Source organism: Oreochromis niloticus, linkage group LG19, assembly GCF_001858045.2.
Source record: "Oreochromis niloticus isolate F11D_XX linkage group LG19, O_niloticus_UMD_NMBU, whole genome shotgun sequence".
NCBI lineage: Eukaryota > Metazoa > Chordata > Actinopteri > Cichliformes > Cichlidae > Oreochromis > Oreochromis niloticus.
The window spans coordinates 29,351,255-29,377,898 of record NC_031983.2 but is presented as its reverse complement, the minus strand read 5'-3'; the positions used below and the strand labels follow the sequence as shown (position 1 = coordinate 29,377,898).

Sequence of the window (26,644 nt, the reverse complement as noted above, 5' to 3'; positions counted from 1 at the left end):
TTGCCACCAGTTTGGCCATATTTCAGAGCTGCAACATCACTGGAGTGCCCAAAAGCACAAGGTGTGCAATACTCAGAGACATGGCCAAGGTAAGAAAGGCTGAAAGACGACCACCACTGAACAAGACACACAAGCTGAAACGTCAAGACTGGGCCAAGAAATATCTCAAGACTGATTTTTCTAAGGTTTTATGGACTGATGAAATGAGAGTGAGTCTTGATGGGCCAGATGGATGGGCCCGTGGCTGGATTGGTAAAGGGCAGAGAGCTCCAGTCCCACTCAGACGCCAGCAAGGTGGAGGTGGAGTACTGGTTTGGGCTGGTATCATCAAAGGTGAGCTTGTGGGGCCTTTTCGGGTTGAGGATGGCGTCAAGCTCAACTCCCAGTCCTACTGCAAGTTTCTGGAAGACACCTTCTTCAAGCAGTGGTACAGGAAAAAGTCTGCATCCTTCAAGAAAAACATGATTTTCATGCAGGACAATGCTCCATCACACGCGTCCAAGTACTCCACAGCGTGGCTGGCAAGAAAGGGTTTAAAAGAAGAAAAACTAATGACATGGCCTCCTTGTTCACCTGATCTGAACCCCATTGAGAACCTGTGGTCCATCATCAAATGTGAGATTTACAAGGAGGGAAAACAGTACACCTCTCTGAACAGTGTCTGGGAGGCTGTGGTTGCTGCTGCACGCAATGTTGATGGTGAACAGATCAAAACACTGACAGAATCCATGGATGGCAGGCTTTTGAGTGTCCTTGCAAAGAAAGGTGGCTATATTGGTCGCTGATTTGTTTTTGTTTTGTTTTTGAATGTCAGAAATGTATATTTGTGAATGTGGAGATGTTATATTGGTTTCACTGGTAAAAATAAATAATTGAAATGGGTATATATTTGTTTTTGGTTAAGTTGCCTAATAATTATGCACAGTAATAGTCACCTGCACACACAGATATCCCCCTAAAATAGCTAAAACTAAACACAAACTAAAAACTACTTCCGAAAACATTCAGCTTTGATATTAATGTGTTTTTTGGGTTCATTGAGAACATGGTTGTTGTTCAATAATAAAATTATTCCTCAAAAATACAACTTGCCTAATAATTCTGCACTCCCTGTATGAGAGTAAGAAAGAAAAGTATATCTTTGTGTCCACCTTTCTCTGTTAATGCCCTACCTGGCCCCCTGGCAAAAGCTTTGCTAGATCCGCCCCTGCACAGTTACCAGCTGTCAGCTAAATAAAAAAAGGAGCTTGGTGTTTATTTCTCTCAGAAACAGTTCATAACTTCCCTTCAACTCATTCATGTCACCTAAAAAAAAGGTAAACCTGTTTCTCCATCACCAGTTCAGCTCTGATGATTCAGTAAGGTCATCTCCTGGTTTCGACCAGCCGCTTCTACAGCTGTGGCTCCAGCAAACATCAGCTGATACTAGAAATTAAAATCAAATGAATTCTAACAACAGCTGATCAAGCTTAAACGTGCTGCTGTTGTTTAGCGCGATAAACAAACAAGAGAGAAAAGCCGATCATTGATCAGTTTCATGACTGAAGTTTGAACAGGCGAGAGAATGACAGGGGAGGCTGTCATAAACTCCATCGTGCTAGCTACCACGCAGTACGAGTTATTATAACTGATTGTAAAAAGTCAGCACAACAAAAATAAACTACACCTAAACTCGGTTTATATCTGACCCAAATAGAGTGCAGGTCATAACTTCTTACCTGAAATTCAGTTCACCTCACGCTCCGACCGGCAGCCGCCTGCTTCTCCTGCCTTCGGTTTCCCTGATCCACGATCTACCACCGGTCGATCGGCGGTCGCCTCGCCGCCTCGTTCCCCGCATGTTCTTTCTGACACACACCGGTGGATAGCTTCCCTCGGTTGTAGCTCCGCGTCAGCGACTACCAAACAACTCAGTTATTTTTTCCACATCGACCAGCATCTGGACAATCCACCGCCTTTCACTGTTTGTACCGTTACTAAAAAAAAACCCTCATCGGCTCATAAAAACGAAAAATAAGTCCAGCTATGACCCTGAGTCAAAAAGACAGCCAGCTCGGGTTAGCTAGCTACCTGTCTAGCTCTTTGCAGGCACCGAAAACATCAGAGCTAATATGGGATGTCTTGGTAACACGAGCAGATATTTGAAGTTTACATCTGGCCAATCCACCACCTTTCACTGTTTATACCGTTACTAAAATGAATAAATAAATAAATCATCGGTCCATATAAACGAAAAATAAGTCCAGCTAAAACACATACTGTCGGCGAGCGACCGGGTGCTGACACGAGTTTCACCCGCCTCAATATAAGCCAAGCCTGGGTGCTTTTTCACGAAGGGTCGCTAGCGGTGCTAGCTAACTATGCTAGCGGCACTAGCTAGCTAGCCGGCTATCAGCAACACATAAGAGAACTGCTGCTAAATAAACTACACCTAAACTCGGTTTATATCTGACCCAAATAGAGTGCAGGTCATAACTTCTTACCTGAAATTCAGTTCACCTCACGCTCCTGCCTTCGCTTTCCCTGATCCACGATTGACATCCGCGTTAGCAATCGCCTGCCCGGCCTCATATGTCTCGTTGGCGGCATGTCCTTTCTGTCACACACCGGTGGGTAGCTGCCCTCTGTTGTAGCTCCACCACCAAACAACTCAGTTATTTTTTCCACATCCAGCTGTAACTCCGATTCTGTGCGAGCATTTGCGAGAGACCGGGGAGGTGAAACGACAGAGAGAGTCCCTCGCTATCCATTTGCAGCCAAGTGCAGCAGCTAGCTAGGTAGCCGGCTAGCTGTCAGGCAGGACCGACGTCGTCAGAGCACTGTCGCTAAATATGGGATGTCTTGATAAAACAAGCAGATATTTGAAGTTTACACACCTACATTCTCGCCTGAAAATATCTTAAAAGTTTATTTTGTGACCTAGAAACACGAATAAAAGACATATAAAACGAAGTGGTGGCCGCCATTGTTCACTCTGTAGAGGCGTGCTATGAACTGTGGGATATGGAGTTTTCAACACAAGGATAAATCTTTTCGGCTGTACTACTCCCGGTATACCACTAGAGAGAGCCAAGACACCACAAATGAAGTCTGTTTATTTGGCGCCAAAAGATGAATTGGCCTAAATTTGTACTAAATATTAATATTTAAAAAACTATAAAAGTCATAAACACCAAAAGTCACAACATAATAGTCCAGCTCCAGCCGCACAAAATGATCTAACATATGTAATCCTAATGTCAAAACTGTTTGGCAGAGGAGCGCGGGAAAATTTTCACTAAAATATTAATATTTTAAAAACTATAAAATTCATAAACACCAAAAGTCATAGCACACCATTCCAGATCCGGCCGCACAAAATGAGGTAACATATATGAAGCTTGTCTCAAAACTGCGGGGCGTGATACGTGCCGAAATTTAGGCGGAAGATGGAGAATAATAATAACTAGAAAGCGAAAATTTCAGAAGAAATTTTATGTGTGCCTATGCCGCTGCTAATCTGTGTAGTTTTCCATTCATACGGCTACAGACAGCAAAACTCAGAAGAGCAGCCATTCTCCACCATGAATTATGGTAAAAACAAACACCACTCGCGCCTCACAGATGACAGCTTACAGTTTTGGGTAAAGATGAGGTCACTTTGTACAGCCCGGATTTGCAGACGCTGTGCACACAGGTTCATAAGCAGAAGTCCCTCTGTACCACGGCAGACCCCGACAATGTTTGCACAAACACACTTTGAACCAGTACGTTATGGACCACTTTTCACACATGGTTGGTGTACCCTCCCAGCCAGCTGTAGCTTTTCAACTCACAGCCCGACACACACCCAAAAAACAGCCGAGAGAGCACAGACTACGCCCGAGAGGTGTGATTGCAGATGCCCCTCAGGTGGGTCCACCTCCCCTGCAGCGGCACTGCAGACCACGCCCCGCCACACATATCAACACGTAAAATAAATATTTATGCACTTTTGCATTCACTTTTTGTTTTTTGTTATTTTTACACAGTGTTCTGAATGATGAACAATGGTCTACAGCCAATCTTGTGTATTATTATACAAACTTTGGTTGTAAGATTCAGATAACTATTTAATAAAAGCTAAATATTTTATACAGGGAGTGCAAAATTATTAGGCAAATGAGTATTTTGTCCACATCATCCTCTTCATGCATGTTGTCTTACTCCAAGCTGTATAGGCTCGAAAGCCTACTACCAATTAAGCATATTAGGTGATGTGCATCTCTGTAATGAGAAGGGGTGTGGTCTAATGACATCAACACCCTATATCAGGTGTGCATAATTATTAGGCAACTTCCTTTCCTTTGGCAAAATGGGTCAAAAGAAGGACTTGACAGGCTCAGAAAAGTCAAAAATAGTGAGATATCTTGCAGAGGGATGCAGCAGTCTTAAAATTGCAAAGCTTCTGAAGCGTGATCATCGAACAATCAAGCGTTTCATTCAAAATAGTCAACAGGGTCGCAAGAAGCGTGTGGAAAAACCAAGGCGCAAAATAACTGCCCATGAACTGAGAAAAGTCAAGCGTGCAGCTGCCAAGATGCCACTTGCCACCAGTTTGGCCATATTTCAGAGCTGCAACATCACTGGAGTGCCCAAAAGCACAAGGTGTGCAATACTCAGAGACACGGCCAAGGTAAGAAAGGCTGAAAGATGACCACCACTGAACAAGACACACAAGCTGAAACGTCAAGACTGGGCCAAGAAATATCTCAAGACTGATTTTTCTAAGGTTTTATGGACTGATGAAATGAGAGTGAGTCTTGATGGGCCAGATGGATGGGCCCGTGGCTGGATTGGTAAAGGGCAGAGAGCTCCAGTCCGACTCAGACGCCAGCAAGGTGGAGGTGGAGTACTGGTTTGGGCCGGTATCATCAAAGATGAGCTTGTGGGCCTTTTCGGGTTGAGGATGGAGTCAAGCTCAACTCCCAGTCCTACTGCCAGTTTCTGGAAGACACCTTCTTCAAGCAGTGGTACAGGAAGAAGTCTGCATCCTTCAAGAAAAACATGATTTTCATGCAGGACAATGCTCCATCACACGCGTCCAAGTACTCCACAGCGTGGCTGGCAAGAAAGGGTATAAAAGAAGAAAAACTAATGACATGGCCTCCTTGTTCACCTGATCTGAACCCCATTGAGAACCTGTGGTCCATCATCAAATGTGAGATTTACAAGGAGGGAAAACAGTACACCTCTCTGAACAGTGTCTGGGAGGCTGTGGTTGCTGCTGCACGCAATGTTGATGGTGAACAGATCAAAACACTGACAGAATCCATGGATGGCAGGCTTTTGAGTGTCCTTGCAAAGAAAGGTGGCTATATTGGTCGCTGATTTGTTTTTGTTTTGTTTTTGAATGTCAGAAATGTATATTTGTGAATGTGGAGATGTTATATTGGTTTCACTGGTAAAAATAAATAATTGAAATGGGTATATATTTGTTTTTTGTTAAGTTGCCTAATAATTATGCACAGTAATAGTCACCTGCACACACAGATATCCCCCTAAAATAGCTAAAACTAAACACAAACTAAAAACTACTTCTGAAAACATTCAGCTTTGATATTAATGTGTTTTTTGGGTTCATTGAGAACATGGTTGTTGTTCAATAATAAAATTATTCCTCAAAAATACAACTTGCCTAAACAGGTAAACCCGTTTCTCCATCACCAGTTCAGCTCTGATGATTCAGTAAGGTCATCTCCTGGTTTCGACCAGCCGCTTCTACAGCTGTGGCTCCAGCAAACATCAGCTGATACTAGAAATTAAAATCAAATGAATTCTAACAACAGCTGATCAAGCTTAAACGTGCTGCTGTTGTTTAGCGCGATAAACAAACAAGAGAGAAAAGCCGATCATTGATCAGTTTCATGACTGAAGTTTGAACAGGCGAGAGAATGACAGGGGAGGCTGTCATAAAGTTCAACATCAGTAACTTAGCGCGCACACAGCTGTATAGAAACTCCATCGTGCTAGCTACCACGCAGTACGAGTTATTATAACTGATTGTAAAAAGTCAGCACAACGAAAATAAACTACACCTAAACTCGGTTTATATCTGACCCAAATAGAGTGCAGGTCATAACTTCTTACCTGAAATTCAGTTCACCTCACGCTCCGACCGGCAGCCGCCTGCTTCTCCTGCCTTCGGTTTCCCTGATCCACGATCTACCACCGGTCGATCGGCGGTCGCCTCGCCGCCTCGTTCCCCGCATGTTCTTTCTGACACACACCGGTGGATAGCTGCCCTCGGTTGTAGCTCCGCGTCAGCGACTACCAAACAACTCAGTTATTTTTTCCACATCGACCAGCATCTGGACAATCCACCGCCTTTCACTGTTTGTACCGTTACTAAAAAAACCCCTCATCGGCTCATAAAAACGAAAAATAAGTCCAGCTATGACCCTGAGTCAAAAAGACAGCCAGCTCGGGTTAGCTAGCTACCTGTCTAGCTCTTTGCAGGCACCGAAAACATCAGAGCTAATATGGGATGTCTTGGTAACACGAGCAGATATTTGAAGTTTACATCTGGCCAATCCACCACCTTTCACTGTTTATACCGTTACTAAAATGAATAAATAAATAAATCATCGGTCCATATAAACGAAAAATAAGTCCAGCTAAAACACATACTGTCGGCGAGCGACCGGGTGCTGACACGAGTTTCACCCGCCTCAATATAAGCCAAGCCTGGGTGCTTTTTCACGAAGGGTCGCTAGCGGTGCTAGCTAACTATGCTAGCGGCGCTAGCTAGCTAGCCGGCTATCAGCAACACATAAGAGAACTGCTGCTAAATAAACTACACCTAAACTCGGTTTATATCTGACCCAAATAGAGTGCAGGTCATAACTTCTTACCTGAAATTCAGTTCACCTCACGCTCCTGCCTTCGCTTTCCCTGATCCACGATTGACCTCCGCGTTAGCAAACACCGGTCGATCGGCGGTCGCGGCATGTCCTTTCTGTCATACACCGGTGGATAGCTGCCCACTGTTGTAGCTCCGCGTTATAGCACCACCAAACAACTCAGTTATTTTTTCCACATCCAGCTGTAACTCCGATTCTATGCGAGCATTTGTGAGAGACCGGGGAGGTGAAACGACAGAGAGAGTCCCCTCGCTATCCATTTGCAGCCAAGTGCGGCAGCTAGCTAGGTAGCCGGCTAGCTGTCAGGCAGGACCGACGTCGTCAGAGCACTGTCGCTAAATATGGGATGTCTTGATAAAACAAGCAGATATTTGAAGTTTACACACCTACATTCTCGCCTGAAAATATCTTAAAAGTTTATTTTGTGACCTAGAAACACGAATAAAAGACATATAAAACGAAGTGGTGGCCGCCATTGTTCACTCTGTAGAGGCGTGCTATGAATTGTGGGATATGGAGTTTTCAACACAAGGATAAAATCTTTTCGGCTGTACTACTCCCGTTATACCACTAGAGAGAGCCAAGACACCACAAATGAAGTCTGTTTCTATGGTGCCAAAAGCAGAATCTTTCTCAGGAGCCTAGAAATTGGCCTAAATTTGCACTAAAATCTAAATATTTCAAAAACTATAAAAGTTATAAACACCAAAAGTCACACCATACTAGCCCAGCTCCAGCCGCACAAAATGATGTAACATATGTACCCCTATTGTCAAAACTGTTTGGCAGAGGAGCGCGGGAAAATTTTCACTAAAATATTAATATTTAAAAAACTATAATATTCATAAACACCAAAAGTCATAGCACACCATTCCAGATCCAGCCGCACAAAATGAGGTAACATATATGAAGCTTGTCCAAAAACTGCGGGTCGAGATACACTGCAAAATTTCAGGCGGAAAAAGGAAAATAATAATAATAATAATAATAAGAATAATAAATCCGACGAATAGTAATATGTGTGCCTCTTGGCATAGGCACACATAATAATAACTAGAAAGCGAAAATTTCAGAAGAAATTTTATGTGTGCCTATGCCGCTGCTAATCACTGTAGTTTGCCATTCATACAGCTACAGAGAGCAAAACTCAGAAGAGCAGCCATTCTCCACCATGAACTATGGTAAAAACAAACACCGCTCACGCTTCACAGATGACAGCTTACAGTTTTGTGTAAAGATGAAGTTACTTCGTACAGCGCCGATTTGCAGACGCTGTGCACACAGGTTCATGAGCAGAAGTCCCATTGTACCACGGCAGACCCGACAATTTTTGCATGAACACGCTTTGAAGCATTACATTATGGACCACTTTTCACACATGGTTGGTTTACCCACACAGCCGGCTGTGCATTCACTTTTTGTTTTTTGTTATTTTTACACAGTGTTCTGAATGATTAACAATGGTCTACAGCCAATCTTGTGTATTATTATACAAACTGTGGTTGTAAGATGCAGATAACTATTTAATAAAAAGCTAAATATTTTATATGAGAGTAAGAAAGAAAAGTATATCTTTGTGTCCCCCTTTCCCTGTTAATGCCCTACCTGGCCCCCTGGCAAAAGCTTTGCTAGATCCGCCCCTGCACAGTTACCAGCTGTCAGCTACACAAAAACAGGAGCTTGGTGTATATTTGTCTGTCAGAAACAGTTCATAACTTCCCTTCAACTCATTCATGTCACCTAAAGGGTAAACCTGTTTCTCCATCACCAGTTCAGCTCTGATGATTCAGTAAGGACATCTCCTGGTTTGGACCAGCCGCTTCTACAGCTGTGCCCCAGCAAACATCAGCTGATACTAAGATAAGATAAGATAACCTTTATTAGTCCCACATGTGGGAAATTTGTTTTGTCACAGCAGGAAGTGGACAGTGCAAAAGTTATGAAGCAAAAATTAGAATAAAATAAAATAAGAATAAATACAGTACACAACTGTACAGAATAGAATAAAATAAAATACTATATACAGTAGAATAAAATAGAATAAAATATACAATAAGATAAAAATAGAATACAAATGCTATATACAACTGAGTAAAAAATACAACGATGCCAGGAAGATTATTGCACTTAGTGTTATTGCACATGTGTGTGTTTGATCAGTTAAAGTCTTTGTTGTGGAGTCTGACAGCAGTGGGGAGGAAAGACCTGCGAAATCTCTCCATCCCACACCGTGGGTGCCGCAGTCTCCCACTGAAGGAGCTGCTAGAAATTAAAATCAAATGAATTCTAACAACAGCTGATCAAGCTTAAACGTGCTGCTGTTCTTTAGCGCGATAAACAAGAGCGAAAAGCCGATCGTTGATCAGTTTCATGAGTGAAGTTGCAACTGGCGAGAGAATGACAGGGGAGGCTTCGTAACGACAGAATAAATCGTAATGTTTTCTCTGAATGTGGGACGATTCCGTTTGTACGGCAACTCTGACGAACCAACCCTTATGAATATAATAAAGTTCAACATCAGTAACTTACCGCGCACACAGCTGTCGTGCTAGCTAGCATGCAGTACGATTGTAAAAGGTCAGCACAACGAAAATAAACTACACCTAAACTCTGTTTATATCTGACCCAAATAGAGTGCAGTTCATAACTTCTTACCTGAAATTCAGTTCACCCCTCAGCTCCTGCCTTCGCTTTCCCTGATCCACGATTGACCTCCAGGTTAGCAACCACCTTCGCTTTCCCTGATCCACGATTGACCTCCAGGTTAGCAACCACCGGTCGATCGGCGGTGGCCTGCCCCACCTCCTATGTGTGGTTCGCGGCATGTCCTTTCTGTCACACACCGGTGGATAGCTGCCCTCTGTTGTAGCTCCGGCTAGCTCCACCACCAAACAACTCAGTTATTTTTTCCACATCGACCACCATCATCGGCCCATATAAGCGAAAAATGAGTCCAGCTAAAACACAGACTTGGCGAGCGATCGGGTGTTGCAACAAATTTTAGCCGCGTCACTATAAGCCCAGCCTGGGTGCTTTGAGGGTCGCTAGCAGCGCTAGCTAGCTATGCTAGCGGCGCTATGCTAGCGGCGCTATGCTAGCCGGCTGGCTATCAGCAACACATAAGACAACTCTTGCTAATATGGGATGTCTTGATAAAACGAGCAGATATTTGAAGTTTACACACCTATATTCTCGCCTGAAAATGTCTTAAAAGTTTAGTTTGTGACCTAGAAACACGAATAAAAGACATAGAAAACGAAGTGGTGGCCGCCATTGTTTGACTCGGTAGAGGCCTCTGTAGAGGCGTGCTATGAATTGTGGGATATGGAGTTTTGGGCCAAGGATAGATCTTTTCGCCTGTACTACTCCGGGTATACCACTAGAGAGAGCCAAGACACCACAAATGAAGTCTGTTTCTATGGCGCCAAAAGTAGAATCTTTCTAAATTTGCACTAAAATATTAATATTTAAAAAACTATAAAAGTCATGAACACCAAAAGTCGTACCATAGTAGTCCAGCTCCAGCCGCACAAAATGATCTAACATATGTAACCCTATTGTCAAAACTGTTTGGCAGAGGAGCGCGGGAAAATTTTCACTAAAATATTAATATTTCAAAAACTATAATAGTCATAAACACCAAAAGTCATAGCACACCATTCCAGATCCAGCCGCACAAAATGAGGTAACATATATGAAGCTTGTCTGAAAACTGCGGGGCGAGATTCGCTGCAAAATTTCAGGCGGAAACTGAAGAATAATAATAATAAATCCGAGGAATAGTAATATGTGTGCCTCTTCGCATAGGCACACATAATAATAAGAATAATAAATCCGACGAATAGTAATATGTGTGCCTCTTGTCATAGGCACACATAATAATAATAATAAATCCGACGAATAGTAATATGTGTGCCTCTTTCCATAGGCACACATAATAATAAATCCGACGAATAGTAATATGTGTGCCTCTTGTCATAGGCACACATAATAATAAATCCGACGAATAGTAATATGTGTGCCTCTTGGCATAGGCACACATAATAATAATAATAATAATAATAATAAATCCGAGGAATAGTAATATGTGTGCCTCTTGTCATAGGCACACATAACTAATACAGAGGCAAAATTTACCTTACCATCTCACTGGGAGCCAACATGGGAGCAGGTTAGTGGTGAGGTGAGGGAACTCATACAGTCAGACATTCATATTTTTCATCGATTTCTTCCAGTAGTAAACGGGGGGATGGGAGGAAGTAATTAGGGAGCTGCAAGAAAACAGCCCCCAAGGGTAGCAAAATTGTTATTATGGATAAACAACAGTATGTATGGGAGGCACACAGACAGCTTGCAAATACTAAATACTATAGGCCAACACGGGAGAGTCTACAAAAAACGTCACAAAACCTAATTTATAATATCATCAATCGGTTATATTATAAAAAAAACTACATCACCGCGAAACAGCGGGATTTTTTGTTTGGACCCAACTCCCCTCGTGAAAGACAATTATATTTGCTACCGAAAATCCATAAAGAACCAGGGAGCTGGCCAATACCACATTGGGTGCCATTAGGCAGACCTATAGTGTCGGACTGTACTTACAATGTCTCTCTGTATATAGACCACTTCTTGGGCCCCCTCTCCACCAAACATCCGAGCTACCTGAAAGACACTTATCACTTTTTGGAGGTTGTCAGACAAATAGTGCTACCCAGCAATGCTCTGTTGTTTACGATCGACATCGAGAGCCTGTACACGAACATTAGTACAGACTTAGGTTTGAACACAGTACAAAATGTCTTCAGTTGAAACCCAAATGCCCAGAGACCAGATGAGGAGATATTACAGCTTTTAGAGCTTTGCTTGAGATGCAATTTAATGGGAATCGGTACCTGCAGGTGGAGGGAACAGATATGCCCCCTCCTATGCCAATCTACTAAAAAACTAAAAAATACTAATGAACCAGTGACAACCTGAACATCATCAAAAACACAAAGAATCAGAGTGTAGTTTGAGTGCATTGATCTTTAAATATGGGAGGCAGGTGCTTTGAAGAAATGCCGACACAAACCTCTTTTTTACCTTCAGTTCCTGGATGACATCATAGGGGCCTTTAGATCTCACCTTGGGTCAACACACCTGAATCACATGATTAGTTCATTACCAGGCCTCTGGAGAACTTCAGGACATGTTGAGGAGCTAATTTAGCCATTTAAATCAGCTGTGTTGGTTCGAGGACACATCTAAAACCAGCAGGGACACCGGCCCTCGTGGACTGAGATTGCCCACCCCTGGTCTAACCCCAGCAAAGTCCTTTGTCTTGTCCTAACCCTAACCCCAGCCCTGTATGTTAGCCCTAACCTTAACCACTTCATCCCCACCCAAACTCATTTTTAAACTTAATCCTAAACCCAACCCTTTTGATTTTTCATATTTATATTGCGTATAAATTAGTAATGGGGAATTTAATTAGTCAAAATTCTTGAAAAATTGGATTAAAATTCTAAAAAACAGGGTTCACAATTTTATCAGTACAATTCATAGGGTTTGCAGGACTATTTACAGTTAAAAATGCATTAAAAACAAATTGGGAATAAAAACAGTGATTAAATTAATTTGGTTTTAAAATTCATTAAAAGTAATTTCATAGAGTTCAAATATGTTAATTTTGGCTTAAAAATAGCTAAAACATAATGCAGATTAAAAAAATAAAGAGAAAATTCATTTTTACCGAACATAAGTTCAAAAAGACGAATGGGAATTTAGACAGCCGAGGGGAGAATATAAAAGGCGGAGCTCGCACAGGAGCTCATTTTCCACTCGGCACTCGATGAGAGCACATTTCTGCCTGTCCAACTATTGCCAGCTAACCTAGCAAGTAGTTTTCTGTGTGCCACACCTGAAGAAGACCGTGTACGGTCGAAACGTCGTGTTTTTTTGTGTTTATTTTTTAAATAAACAGTTATGCACACCTTCCTTTGTTCTTTATTGTTTTTTTGTGACTTTTCCTTTCCACATTTTGGTTAAGCATTTTTTGTTTACATTAAATATAAAAACATTTTTTTCTTTTTGGAGGAGGATGGAGAGGATCTGGACAGACAGATTAAATACTTATGTGCCACTGGGTTTGAATGTACATGAGATGTGGGTTGTAAAAATGTGTTTCTCTTGTGTCTTTTACCTCCAGATATACGGTTTGGGTGGGTTGGTTTTAACAATTTCTTGTATTCCGAAGGTGTTGTTAAGTTGGAGTATACCGTTTAATGAATCTGTCAGGACCCCAATGGGTGAGGGAGGGTGGGCAAAGGGTTCGGATGTCCTGTTGTGAACTTCCAGGAGCCAAGGTCGGAGGACTTGCCCGCGCACCGTTATCTCCACTTTTCTTATGCTTTAGATCATTTTTATTTTTAACAGCTGATGAAAAAGTGCATTGTTTCAAAGCTGCATCTAAAGGCTGCAGCACAGTTGGCCTTAAGGCCAAAAGGATAACTGTTCGTTAAAGAGTGTTGTTGATGGGTTTGTAGCTCAAAGTTCTTTATGTTTCTTATGCACGGGAGAGAACTGGACAAATGCCGTTCCTTCGCTTGACCCCAGTTGCTCTCGTCCGCTCCCCCGTAACACTGCTCTTTTATTGAGGTCACATTAACATATCACGTCTACATACAAACAAAGAGTACCGTGTGTGTGTGTGTGTGTGTGTACTTGCAAAAAATAGCGTGCAGTGGAGACTGAAGACCAACTGCTGTTGACTTGGCCTGATATATTTTTGTACCTTGTCTGCGGAGTCAGTTTCTGCTGGAGGCGCACATCCAATTCACCAAGGATTGGGTACAAGATTTGGCTATTTTCAAGCCTCCACGTCGCGAATACGTCATCATCCAAACAAAGGTAGCTTGAAGTACTGCGAGTAAAATGCGTTTGATTTCCCTCCGAACATTCAGATTAGTGCAAGCATAAATTCATTCATGAGGGGGAAATTACAGTGAGAACATGTGGACGCTCTGTTAGTGTTACGGTTTGGAGGAGGACTCAAGCGCAGGACTGTGGTTCTGATGCTCACAAGAAGGATTTATTTACAATTCACCAGGTGAATAATACAAGAAGGTGCGGGGGGTGCTATATACAGCTGAGTGAGGGAATCAGCATGCAGCTGATCCGACAGTTAGATGGATAACATAGTGAGTTCAGTGCACCGATTGTCCTGAAGGATTAAAGAAATTGCACTAATTATGTCATATTCATTATAAATAATCCTAATTACACATCTTGCTTCATTGTTTGTGTGTAAAATATTTTAGTTTTATACTGTGAGATATGCCACGTTATACCCCTAATTGAAGATTGTGAAATTATTATGTAGTTTTAGTTTGCCTCCTGACTTGGAAGAATGTGGATGAATGATATTGTTTTATGATGCATGATACTGCTGTGTTATAAGAAATACAGTTTTCAGAGGATCATGGCCTTATTTGTCTGATTAGAGAAGAACAGAACATACTGCACAGGAAGCCAAGGTCATAACTTAGAGAGAAAGAATGTGGATGTTTAGGTTTTATGACTATGACTCCTGAAGCTATAAGAATGTGAGAAATGGTCAGACACATTGAGATCTTCTGTGACCCTCTCTTCCGGATGTATTGCGCAAAAGTGTTGTATGGAATAATGAGAATAGTATGGAATAAAATGATTGTTGATTGAGCATTTATATACCGAGTGTTGTTAACTGAGGATTTAACAATACATTGATCAATGGCCTGCAGAATCTCCTTATCATATTAAGTGATTCGTAATTGTCACTTCAAGTCAAACTTTATGCTTTCTCCATCTTGAAGTGATTGCATCCTCGCATTACATACTTTAGGTTCATTTTCTGCTGGCAGATTAACAAACAAACAAAAAGAACAGGCAGATTTAGAATATAACATGCAGCGTTCTACAGATGGACACATAAAAACACTTTATTTGTTACATTTATGATGAATGGATTTGAAAGTAGATTAAACACATTAAAGTTCTTGTCTTTAAATGAACTTTGTCTGTGTGTGTTTCAGGTACTACACTCTCAAAGACTGAATGAACCAGCATTGCCTCACAGGCAAGGTTGAAGCCGCCCACTGCAGCTGTATGGCCGGAGTCGCGGAGACCTGCACCCATGTCGCTGCTCTTTTGTTTAAAGTAGCAGCAACAGTGTTGATCTTTGGCACAAGGAATGTTACAGATGAACCTGCATACTGGGTTTGCAGGCATATGGCCTTTTTATCCATGCAAGTCCTCCAACAATGTAGTTTATATTTTAAAAAAAGTGTGCAGAAATCTGAAATGGCACAAACACTGATAGATCAAAAGTACAGTATTTACTTATTTATTATTTATTTATTATTATAGTATTTGTCCATCTAAAGAAAAATAACATTAATATGGTCTGTTGTCATCATTCATGTATCACCCTAAGGGTACACCCCAAAGGGATCAATAAAGTTAAGTCTAACTGCCCTGATAGCTTTGGAGTTTCTCCGTACATTGTACAATTTTGTCTTTGTTTTTCTTTTAGCCAGCGTCAGCCCTGTTCTGCTCTTTGAAGGGTCCCGCTGTCTTATTGCAGTTGGAAACACTCCCATCACGACATTTGCCACAGATGACCTTGGAGAAGGTTTGCTGGGGTTAGGGTACAGATAAATATATATTCTTAGTGCTTATTTTCTGATTATATTTTGTTTTTTGTACTTTGTAATAAAGTCTACAAGAAAGAACTAGATCAGAGGGTGACAGGTCACCTTGGCAACAGATCAGGAAGGGGAAGTAAAGAAACAGGAAGTTTAGTGCAGAGCTGCAGAGGCATATTAATAAAATACAGGAAACCAAGAAAAAGTGGAACTGTGTGTGTGACGTATAGCAGAACTATATATTAGGAATTTGAGTTGTTCCACAGTTGTGATTCTGGTGCACTGGCATACAGAGGTCCTTAATTCATACCCATTCATACTCCTGTATCCCCTGTACCTTAAGACTTTATTCTCCATGAATCCTCTTAGCGGGTCTTTTTATTCGCTTTTCATTGTGTGTATTCTTAAAGAAATAGACATTCTTATAAATTTTCATTCCCTCTTAACTAAAGAGGAAAAAGGATCTATATTTTTCTAAATTAGCATTCACACGCACTCCCCTTCATAAAGTAGTTAGTAGTAGTTAGTAGTTCAGTGCTCCTATATACAGTGAAATTAATAAGCATACAAAACAGATCCCACAGAATATGTACACTCTATTCCAAATATATTTCAATAGTGATCAAAAGGTTATTAACAGTGGTCTAATCTTCTTTGTTTATGAATTCCATTTTCCCACACGCAAAAAAGAAAATCCAACTCCACTTGGCACTCTCAACCTCCAGACCAAGATCCCTGTCATTAAAGGGAATATTATGGTCAAGGTAAGTATACAAAGGTAGTTTTATTTTTTTTATTTTTTTGGGAGAAAAAAGACCAATTGAAGAAGATCACTACCAAATTATTTAACTAAGACGATCCACAGAGGCTTCCATTCAGCAAAACTAAATAAATACTAAGTAACTTAAACACTCCTTTCACAAATCCTGCAGTATAAACAACTTTATTCTCACACAACAGACAAGAGATGGTACCAGTGTGATATGCTATCTACAATTTAGCCCATAAGGAGTTCTGGTGTTCAATCTCTCAATCCACAGGTCCTCATGTCTCCTCCTCTGTCCCTCCGTCCACGCTGCACAGGATTTTGCAATCCCAGGATTGTTGAAAATGTTGGACCAAGGGAGTTATTAATCTGTCTTCCCCAATGCTATATAGATGTTGTTTTAACCTGTCTACAAGAGACAAGAGCCTCCCACATACATCGGAGAGCACCTTTTACAGATGATAGAACCCACTACATGGCTACTAGTAAGTGCAGTCTGAAATTGGAGTTCTGGCTCCCTCGTGTGGATCAAACAAGGTACTATCCTTGTTTTAAAAAGTAATGATATAAACCTGCCTTTCTTCCATGCTGTTGTTCACAATCCACTCCGCTTTGATTAACATAAATTAGAATTTTTATTCTTTCTGTTGACCGCTGTAGCTTTACGGTTTTAAGGGATTTTTGTTTTAGAATTTTAGCCGTAACTGGTCACACCAAACACACATTGCGCTGTGTCTGGTGTCCAGTGAATATTGTTCTAAAATGGTTCCCGGAAAGCGGGTTCAGGACCAAAAACCGTTTTGCAGCGAATCTGAGAGTCAGATTTTGTTGTTGTTCTTTTGGGAGGGAAGATGAAAAATTAATTAACGGGAAAACCACATCAGCATTGGGGAAGACATTTTGCTTTTTTGTATAGCATTCTTAACTGTTTGATGGAGGTCTTTTCTGCGTCCTGATCCCACTGACAAAATTACCAATTTGATGTGTGGATGAACAGGAGTCTTCTCCAATATCTGGAGAAAATGATAGAAAGAAGTCCCCGGATAGCTGTCGATTTGAATATTGTCATTATTGTAGGCCGGTATGCGGTTTAAATTAGAGTCACCCAAAAACCAAATTGGCTTATTCCACAGAATGCCCAATCTGCGATTTTTCTGCCCATTTACCGTCTGTTGTTTTTCTATACCTTTTTTTCCTCCTCTCTCGTTCTCTACAGTATCAGGAGCGAGCCCCTGAGGGGGGGTGGATCTAACTGGAGGTGCGGTAAGGTGGCTATTTTTGGGGTCAGATGAGCCACACTGTGGTCAACAGACCTTCTCATCATCATGTTGTTAGTTTTATTCCCCACCAGCTTTGCCTGGCCGCTTATACTCCTTTCACCTTTCCAGCCTGATTCCCAACCTTGACTTCCCCCAGGGGGTGCCCCTGTACCGTCAGCTAGAGCTCTGGCAGCAGAAGAATGACTGATCTGATTGGTGTTCGGGGACCCGTTGTCACAGGTTCGTATCTCCGGGCTAACATGGAATACTGACACATTAGAGTAACCGTTTTTAGGCTGATGAAATGAATGACTCTTAGTCTGCGGTCCTCTCTGTGCGTCAGGTCTAATTTGTATCTCGCTCCTATTTGCGCTATCTGTAGGTTTCCTCCAGTTTGTTCTAGAGGGAACAAAATCAGAGGCCTAACTTTCCAGGTCTCTCCCCCTCCCCCGGGAGGTCGAGGGGGGACAAAGAGGAGCGCGAAGGGGGCACGACGGTGAGGGAGACACCTGTTGGCCGTGGATCCCGAGCAGACCCGGTCACCTGTTCGCTGTTTCCAGGGGATGATAGGAGAAATAACCCGGCTTGGTAAGTCATCTCTGACCTCATTAAACTGTGGTATTGGCACGGGGTCGTCTATCAAAGGGATAGATTGTGAGTCCCGAGTGGTGGGATTTTTTGTAATCTGAACTTCAGGTGTCTGATTTAGTCAGTTATGAGTGAGTCTGAGTGTTGTCTCAGAGGTGGAAATTCCTCCTCGCTCTCTAGATTTAATTCTTCTGCCGTCTCTTCTCTAAGGGATTCTACAGACGGCGAGGGAGCAGAGATGTCTGAGCCCTCCAAGTTTTCAGTGAGTGTGGAGAAAGCTCCATCCCACAGCCAGGCAGTATACATATGTAAAAGTTTCTGAGATATATCAACCAGATTTATAATAAAGCAGAGATTTCACCTGTTGGTTTTTCTGATCATCATTTAGTGACTGCAGATATTTCTTTATTGATTCATTCTAACATCTGTTTGTAGCAGAGTTGCAGTCTTACACGCCTCTCTGCAGCTTCTCTCCTCCTGCTACCCCCCCAAAAACCCATCTCCATAGAGACTGTGTCAGCTCCCAAAAAGACAAAAAACAAACCAAAAACCAGCAATAAACAACTTAAACATAAAAAATCACAAAGAAAGAACAATACAGTATCCACATCTGAACCAAAGAGTAAAACAGTGAAATGTGGATTATTAAATATTAGGTCTCTCTCCTCCAAGTCTCTGTTAGTACATGACTTAATAATTGATCAACAAATCGATTTACTCTGCCTTACAGAAACCTGGTTGCAGCAGGATGAGTATGTTAGTTTAAATGAATCAACACCCCCGAGTCATTCTAACTACCAGAAATCCCGAAGCACAGGCCGAGGGGGCGGTGTGGCAGCAATTTTTCACACCAGCCTATTAATCAACCAAAGACCAAGACAGACTTTTAATTCATTTGAAAGCCTGATGCTTAGCCTCGTCCACCCCAGCTGTAAAACTCAGAAACCAGTCTTACTTGTTATCATCTATCGTCCACCTGGGCCTTACACAGAGTTTCTCTCTGATTTCTCAGACTTTTTATCTGATTTAGTGCTCAGCTCAGATAAAATAATTATTGTGGGTGATTTTAACATCCATGTAGATGCTAAAAATGACAGCCTCAACATGGCATTTAATCTGTTATTAGACTCAATTGGCTTCTCTCAAAATGTAAAAGAACCCACCCACCACTTTAATCACACTCTAGATCTTGTTTTAACATATGGCATAGAAACTGAATATTTAACAGTGTTTCCTGAAAACCCTCTGCTGTCTGATCATTTCCTGATAACATTTACATTTACAATAATTGATTACACAGCAGTGGAGAGTAGACTTTATCAAAGTAGATGTCTTTCTGAAAGTGCTGTAACTAAGTTTAAGAATATAATCCACCCACTGTTATCATCTTCAATGCCCTGTACCAACATAGAGCAGAGCAGCTATCTGAACGCTACTCCAACAGAGGTCGATTATCTTGTTAATAATTTTACCTCCTCACTACGTACGACTCTGGATACTGTAGCTCCTGTGAAAACTAAGGCCTCAAATCCAAAGTACCTGACTCCGTGGTATAATTCTCAAAAACGTAGCCTAAAGCAGATAACTCGTAAGCTGGAGAGGAAATGGCGTGTCACAAATTTCAGAAGTGGACTGAAACTGACTTTACTCCTACACAGCACCCCGTGCTATCTTGCATAGATAGAGCGCTTTAGGTTGAAGTTGTAAAATGTTGCTTTTTTTGTTTCTTTCAGTGGACTTCACTGATTGAAGAAAATAAGAACAACCCCAGGTTTCTCTTCAGCACTGTAGCCAGGCTGACAAAAAGTCAGAGCTCTACTGAGCCAACAATCCCTTTAACGTTAACTAGTAATGACTTCATGAACTTCTTCACAAATAAAATTTTTATCATTAGAGAAAAAATTACCAATAATCATCCCACAGATGTAATATTATCTACAGCTACTTTTAGTACCATCAATGTTAAGTTAGACTCTTTTTCTCCAATTGATCTTTCTGAGTTAACTTCAATAATTAATTCCTCCAAACCATCAACGTGTCTTTTAGACCCCATTCCTACAAAACTGCTCAAAGAAGTCCTGCCATTAATTAATGCTTCAATCTTAAATATGATCAACCTATCTCTAATAATCGGCTATGTACCACAGGCCTTCAAGCTGGCTGTAGTTAAACCTTTACTTAAAAAGCCATCTCTAGACCCAGCAGTCTTAGCTAATTACAGGCCAATCTCCAACCTTCCTTTCATATCAAAAATCCTTGAAAGAGTAGTTGTCAAACAGCTAACTGATCATCTGCAGAGGAATGGCTTATTTGAAGAGTTTCAGTCAGGTTTCAGAGCTCAGCACAGCACAGAAACAGCTTTAGTGAAGGTTACAAATGATCTTCTTATGGCCTCTGACAGTGGACTCATCTCTGTGCTTGTCCTGCTAGACCTCAGTGCTGCATTCGATACTGTTGACCATAATATCCTATTAGAGCAATTAGAACATGCTGTAGGTATTACAGGTACTGCGCTGCAGTGGTTTGTATCATATCTATCTAATAGACTCCAATTTGTACATGTAAATGGAGAGTCCTCTTCAGACACTAAGGTCAATTATGGTGTTCCACAGGGTTCAGTGCTAGGACCAATTCTATTTACATTATACATGCTTCCCTTAGGCAGCATCATTAGAAGACATAGCATAAATTTTCTCTGCTATGCAGATGACACGCAGCTCTATCTATCCATGAAGCCAGGTATCACAGACCAATTAGTTAAACTGCAGGAATGTCTTAAAGACATAAAGACCTGGATGGCCGCTAACTTTCTGCTTCTTAATTCAGATCAAACTGAGGTTATTGTACTCGGCCCTGAAAATCTTAGAAATATGGTATCTAAGCAGATTCTTACTCTGGATGGCATTACCTTGGCCTCCAGTAACACTGTGAGAAACCTTGGAGTCATTTTTGACCAGGACATGTCCTTCAATGCACATATTAAACAAATATGTAAGACTGCTTTCTTCCATTTGTGCAACATCTCTAAAATTAGAAATATCCTGTCTCAGAGTGATGCTGAAAAACTAGTTCATGCATTTATTACTTCCAGGCTGGACTACTGTAATTCTTTATTATCAAAAGAATTACACTTACCAAAGCAGGCCATCCTACCTGAGAGTATAACTCACAGTGGTGAGTCTGAAATTTACGGTTAGTGATGAACCTCAGAGAAGCATGATACACAGAATCAACCATTCGAAGACACTGAGCAGAAGCATTCATATATAGAATATCACCATAATCCAGCACAGGCAAGAATGTTGCAGCAACAAGCCGCTTCTTTGTATTAAAAGAGAAACACAACTTATTTTGAAAATAAAATCTCAGTTTTAACTTCAGGTTTTTCACAAGATTCTCTACATGTGGTTTGAAGGTGAGCGAGTCATCAATTAAGATTCCCAGATATTTATAGGTGTGAACCAACTCTATTTTATTACCTTCAAGAGTGGTTACCGATGGGATTATTTGGGCCAAATTCCTTGATTTAGAAAACAGCATGAGCTTTGTTTTGTCTGCGTTGAGAACAAGTTTCAGCTGAAGTAATGAGTGCTGGACAGCAAAAAAGGCTTTCTGCAAAGAGTCAATGGCTTGGACAAGAGTTGAACCACAGCTGTAAATAACTGTATCATCAGCATAGAAGTGCAAATTTGCATCTGGCACATTTAGACCAAGATTGTTTATGTAAATGATAAATAGAAGTGGACCTAATACAGAACCCTGTGGCACTCCATTGTGCACTGTAAGAAAGTTAGAACATAAACCGTCAGATTTTATGCACTGAGACCTGTTACTGAGGTAGTTTGAGAACCATGCCACTGCTCTCTCAGAGAGTCCTGACTGGAAGAGTCTAAGTTTTAAAATACAATGATCAACAGTGTCAAATGCTTTTGACAAATCAATAAAAAGGGATGCACAGTGTTGTTTTTTATCAAGTGCAATAGTAATATCATTTACCACTCTAATTGCAGCTGTGATAGTACTATGATTCTTCCTAAAGCCTGATTGATATTCAGATAAAATGGCATTGGTATGTAAAAACTCCTTTAACTGCTCACACACAAGAGCTTCAAGAACTTTGGCCAGCACAGATAGATTAGATATTGGTCTGTAATTAGTTAACACTGCTGGGTCGCCCCCTTTTAATAGCGGAATAACAAAAGCTGATTTCCATACTGAGGGAATTTCATTTGTATCCAGTGTGAGGTTGAAAAGTGTTGTGAGAGGCTCTGCCACAAAATCAGCTGCCAGTTTCAAGAAGTAAGGATCTAGCAAGTCGGGCCCTGGAGATTTTCTAGGATCTAACAGTTTAAGAGCTTTACAGACCTCCTGCACAGAGAAAGGAACAAAGTTAAATGGCTGACCAGTGTACACCGGAGGGTTTGTGCCAGATTCTACAGAGACTGGGTTCAGAGAGTCAATCTTTGTATATCTTTAAAAAAGATATACAAATACAGACCATTTACCATATCAAAGCTTGTTTGCATACTGCAGCTTAAAATGTGTCATCAAGTGACTATTTTACTTTATAGTATCACACTGATGTTTCCAAAACCAGAGCTCTTTTAAACACCCTCTGAGCATCATCAGCAAGTTGGCTGAGGAAATCACTCAGAGTTAAGTAGGTTGTTGTAAAAGAGATGCCCATTGATGCTGCAGTTACAATTATGGGAATCCATCTGGATACTTTCTCTGCTGCCATTAATGCAGCTTTGCTCGCAAGTGAGATAAACATTATCATGAAGAACTCTTTGGTTATTTTTTCTTTAGCCAGTTCTGACTTAATGTCAGCACACAGATCATCGTATGACACACCTGAGCTGGCAGCAAGTTTCTCCAGAGACTGCTTATCAAGACCAAACCCAGTTACATAATCTGTGACAACTGAAACCATCATGCTGAGATTAAAAGTGGCAGCAGAAAGGCCAGGAACTGGAACAGCTGCTACAGCTGCAGACAGAGTAGCCCAGTATTTTATTCTGGACTGAAAAACTGTAATCTTGTTGATGATCTTCAGGCTGAAGCTGGGCATGGCACGCAGCAGAGCATCTCTCTTGTGTGCAGGAAGTTCTCTCTCTAAGGTCTCATGTAATTCAGAGAATTCATAAATGTGAGGTTTAAAGCTGGACACCAGGAAGACCTGTGGAGACTCAAAGCCTAAATCTCTGAGTCCTGTGTTATAGAAAATACATGTTAACGTGAATAGATATCAAAATATTTTTTATTTTAAAAAAATCAAACTAAACTCAGAATATTTTTAGTAAATCCATAAAGTTATATTACTTGGGTAAAAGTGATTAGATATGAAAATCACCTTGAACAGAGTCATCTCTGATTTTTCTAAGAGTCTCCTCTTTACTGAAGTCTTTCTTTCTTTCCTCATCACGTATGTTGTTGTCGATCTTTGAGCGAACAAAGTAGAACTTTTTCTTCATCTTCTGAATCTCCTGAGCGAGTTTCACATCATTTTCTCTGAAGCGAGTGTCTGAGATGATGATGAAGAAGTCAAACCTCTCAAATCCAGCAAGCTCCAGGTACTCATCAGCTGGAAACTTGGTGGTGCCGATTCCAGGAAGATCCCATAAAGTAACATTGGGATAGTTTGGATGGGGGTACGGTGTGACCTCCATGGGGGTTTGTGTCATACTAGTAGGGGCAGCTCCCTCATCTTTGCTCTTTATGCCTCTTAAGGCGTTAAGAAAGGTGGATTTACCAGATTTAGATTCTCCTGTGATGGCGATATTTAGTGGAATATCATTTGGTTCTTCTAAATATCTTTGAATCCTTTCTACTGCTGCAGCAGTGTTATTGTTCATCAGATCAGTTTTAACTGAAGCAAATGAAGCCTCCATGCAGACCCTTAAATAAAAGGAAAGGCTGTTAGAATGACTGCACTCTCATCTCTGAATACAGACAATACCATAAATCCAGTATCATCATAAAATCTCGAAGGTTTCTTCTTCTTTGTTTCCAGCTGCTCTGTCACATTTTCAGACTCACAGACAAAGAAAGTATCAAACAAATCAAACATGAAACTCTGACTTTAAACAGCTGATCTTTGATTTCTTTCAGAAACTGATCAGTGGAGCAGAAATTCAGTCCTAACTCAGACTCTGGATTCATATTTAAATTTAAATGGAGACCATGAATCTGTTTGACCTCATACATGTGGCTAGCCTAGTGAGTATGGAGGGCCAGGAGTGACAAAACGAATTAATTAAATAATGATATTAAATAATTAGTTAGTTAGTCCTTTTATTTATCCAGGTAAAAATCTCATTTCCAAGAGAGACCTGGCATCGTGGCAACAAAAGTCACATACCACATTAATTAAATGTTTCATTAATTTATTAAAATTGAAATTAATTAAGAAAATATTTCAATAATTAAACACTCATTAATTTCATGTAAAACATTTAATTATTTATTTTAATTAATTACTGACACACTTAAATAATTATTTAATGATATATTTATTTAATTCATTTTGTCACTCCTGGCCCTCCATAATTGTGAGCCTCCTGACGTGATGGAAAGATACTGTACCCATACTGTGATTCCCTCTGAGAGAGCTGACCAGAAATCTGCAGTTTTTTACCTGATAAACAAATATTTTTAAGTTATTTCAAAGGAAATGTTTGATATGACACTAGGGTTTTTTTCAACTGTCCCGGTTTAGCCAGGACATCCTGTAAAATGACCAAAATTGGTTCGTCTCTTATTCCACCACATGTCACGTATATTGACCGTTACCTGCAATGTCACAGTGCATATTTACACTATGCCCAGTGGGTTGTGCATTGTGCTTCTGGTATGCCAGCTTGTCCCTTATTTAATAATTTAAAAGTTGGAAATCCTAAGTGTGCAGAGTCAGTCCAAGGAGAATCAGTTAGTGCCTCGACTTGTGTTTGTCTACACATTTACAAACATTACTACACACGTCTTGATGCATGCTTAATCATCCAGGTAAGTAAATCTCCAAAAGTTGAATGAACAGTGACTTATTCAGAGTGACGAAACGTTTCTCCCACAAAACGCTAGATGAACAGAATCAACTTTTGGAAATTACTACACACGCGCACGATTTTACTGCAGTAGTAGTTCGCGTCACTCTCATTTTTGTGTGAAAAGCTTTATATTCATCCTTCAGGTACATCTAGAACCCAAAAGAAAATCCGTAACAGGTGTGTGGGTGTTTTCTTTGAGCGATCGCGGAAGTCATACATGTAGAGTCAAGTAGATCTGCAGCTCACAAACTAACAAAAACAAAAACAAACAAAAAACACTGTAGAACCCACGTGTTCAGATTAAGAAGAGGTGAAAAAACATCAAAGGCTGAAATTTGAGTGAATTTAATTTTGCAGACAGAACTCAGAAGGTTTGATATAGGTTTACCTGCGCGTGACGATGTTCAATTGATGAGTAGTACTGTAAGCTGCAGTAGTTCAGCCTTGTATTCCTGGTGGGCAGAGTCATCCAAACATCGATCGTATCAGTGCCAACGTTCATATTGGTATCGGATCGATAGTAGCACGATAGGACTGTTTATCTCCTGTAAGTCAGTACTTTGCTCCTGGAAGCATGCCTGTGGAAGCGCCTCCTCTCATGCAGGTAGACTTTACACCCCACCCTCAACCTCAGTGATTCACCACATACGTGTTACTTATGTATACGTGTTGCATACGCCGTTGTTATACTTTGTGTTGGAAATACCACCGCAAATACAGGAGACTAATATATAACAATTGTTTTAAATGTTTCCACCAGTCCCTCAACTACAGAGACTTGCTGTCTACTCTCCCACAGCAAAAATGCCAGTGTTGATTTTTCAGTGTTAGTCGAATTGAGTTCCGAGTGAAACGTTTAATCCAGTTAAAATAACACATCGGGAGTCGATTCCTGAAAAGTGTTGGTGTGGATTTTAGTCGTTACTGCATTTTAACATTGTAAGTGTTAAATTAGATGTCATCCAGGGAAGGACGGATGTTGTTTTGCTTTGCTGTGTTCTAATGTGAAGTGTGTTTATTTATTTTTGATATTGCATGTTTTGGTTATATCTTGTGGAGTGTTTTATTTATACTGCATGTTTTGGTTGCATCTGCCAATTTGTCCTGGAGAGACTCCGCCCTTTTCCCGTTTTACTAATTTAACACACCTGAGAGGAAAGGAGCGAATGGTAATTTACAGAGACACATAAGGCTGGTGGAGCTTGGCGTCAAGGAGGGGAGGAAGATACAGCGCTAGCGACCAGGGACGCGGAGCGAGCGGTCCGACTCCTGCAGCAACAGGAGGCCAGATTATCCGTCTGCGAGGAATTAGAGGCGGCGAGGCGGGCCGGTGCCGATTGGCGGTTACAAAGAAGCGACGGGCAGAGTTAAGAGTAGTGATGGGCAGATGAAGCTTCATGAAGCACTGAAGCTTTTCATCCAATTGGTTCACCCC

At 41.0% G+C, this 26,644-nt stretch overlaps 1 protein-coding gene across 1 annotated transcript; it reads right to left on the bottom strand.

The window, feature by feature from the left end:
• Positions 1-22,520: 22,520 nt before the first annotated feature.
• Positions 22,521-24,054, bottom strand: LOC100694741 (interferon-inducible GTPase 5-like). The gene is made up of 3 exons (XM_003460229.2): positions 23,517-24,054; positions 23,018-23,374; positions 22,521-22,531 (listed from the first exon to the last, which is right to left on the bottom strand). The coding sequence occupies exons 1-3, from the start codon at positions 24,052-24,054 to the stop codon at positions 22,521-22,523; spliced, it is 906 nt and encodes a 301-aa protein (XP_003460277.2).
• Between the last annotated feature and the right edge of the window lie 2,590 nt (positions 24,055-26,644).

Bases quoted from the DNA above. Each gene is read 5' to 3' on its own strand.
- LOC100694741 (XM_003460229.2), bottom strand. From the start codon at position 24,054: ATGGAGGCTTCATTTGCTTCAGTTAAAACTGATCTGATGAACAATAAC. The intron at 23,375-23,516 runs GTGATTTTCATA...TCTATAACACAG, and splicing joins CAGAGATGACTCTGTTCAAG to GACTCAGAGATTTAGGCTTT.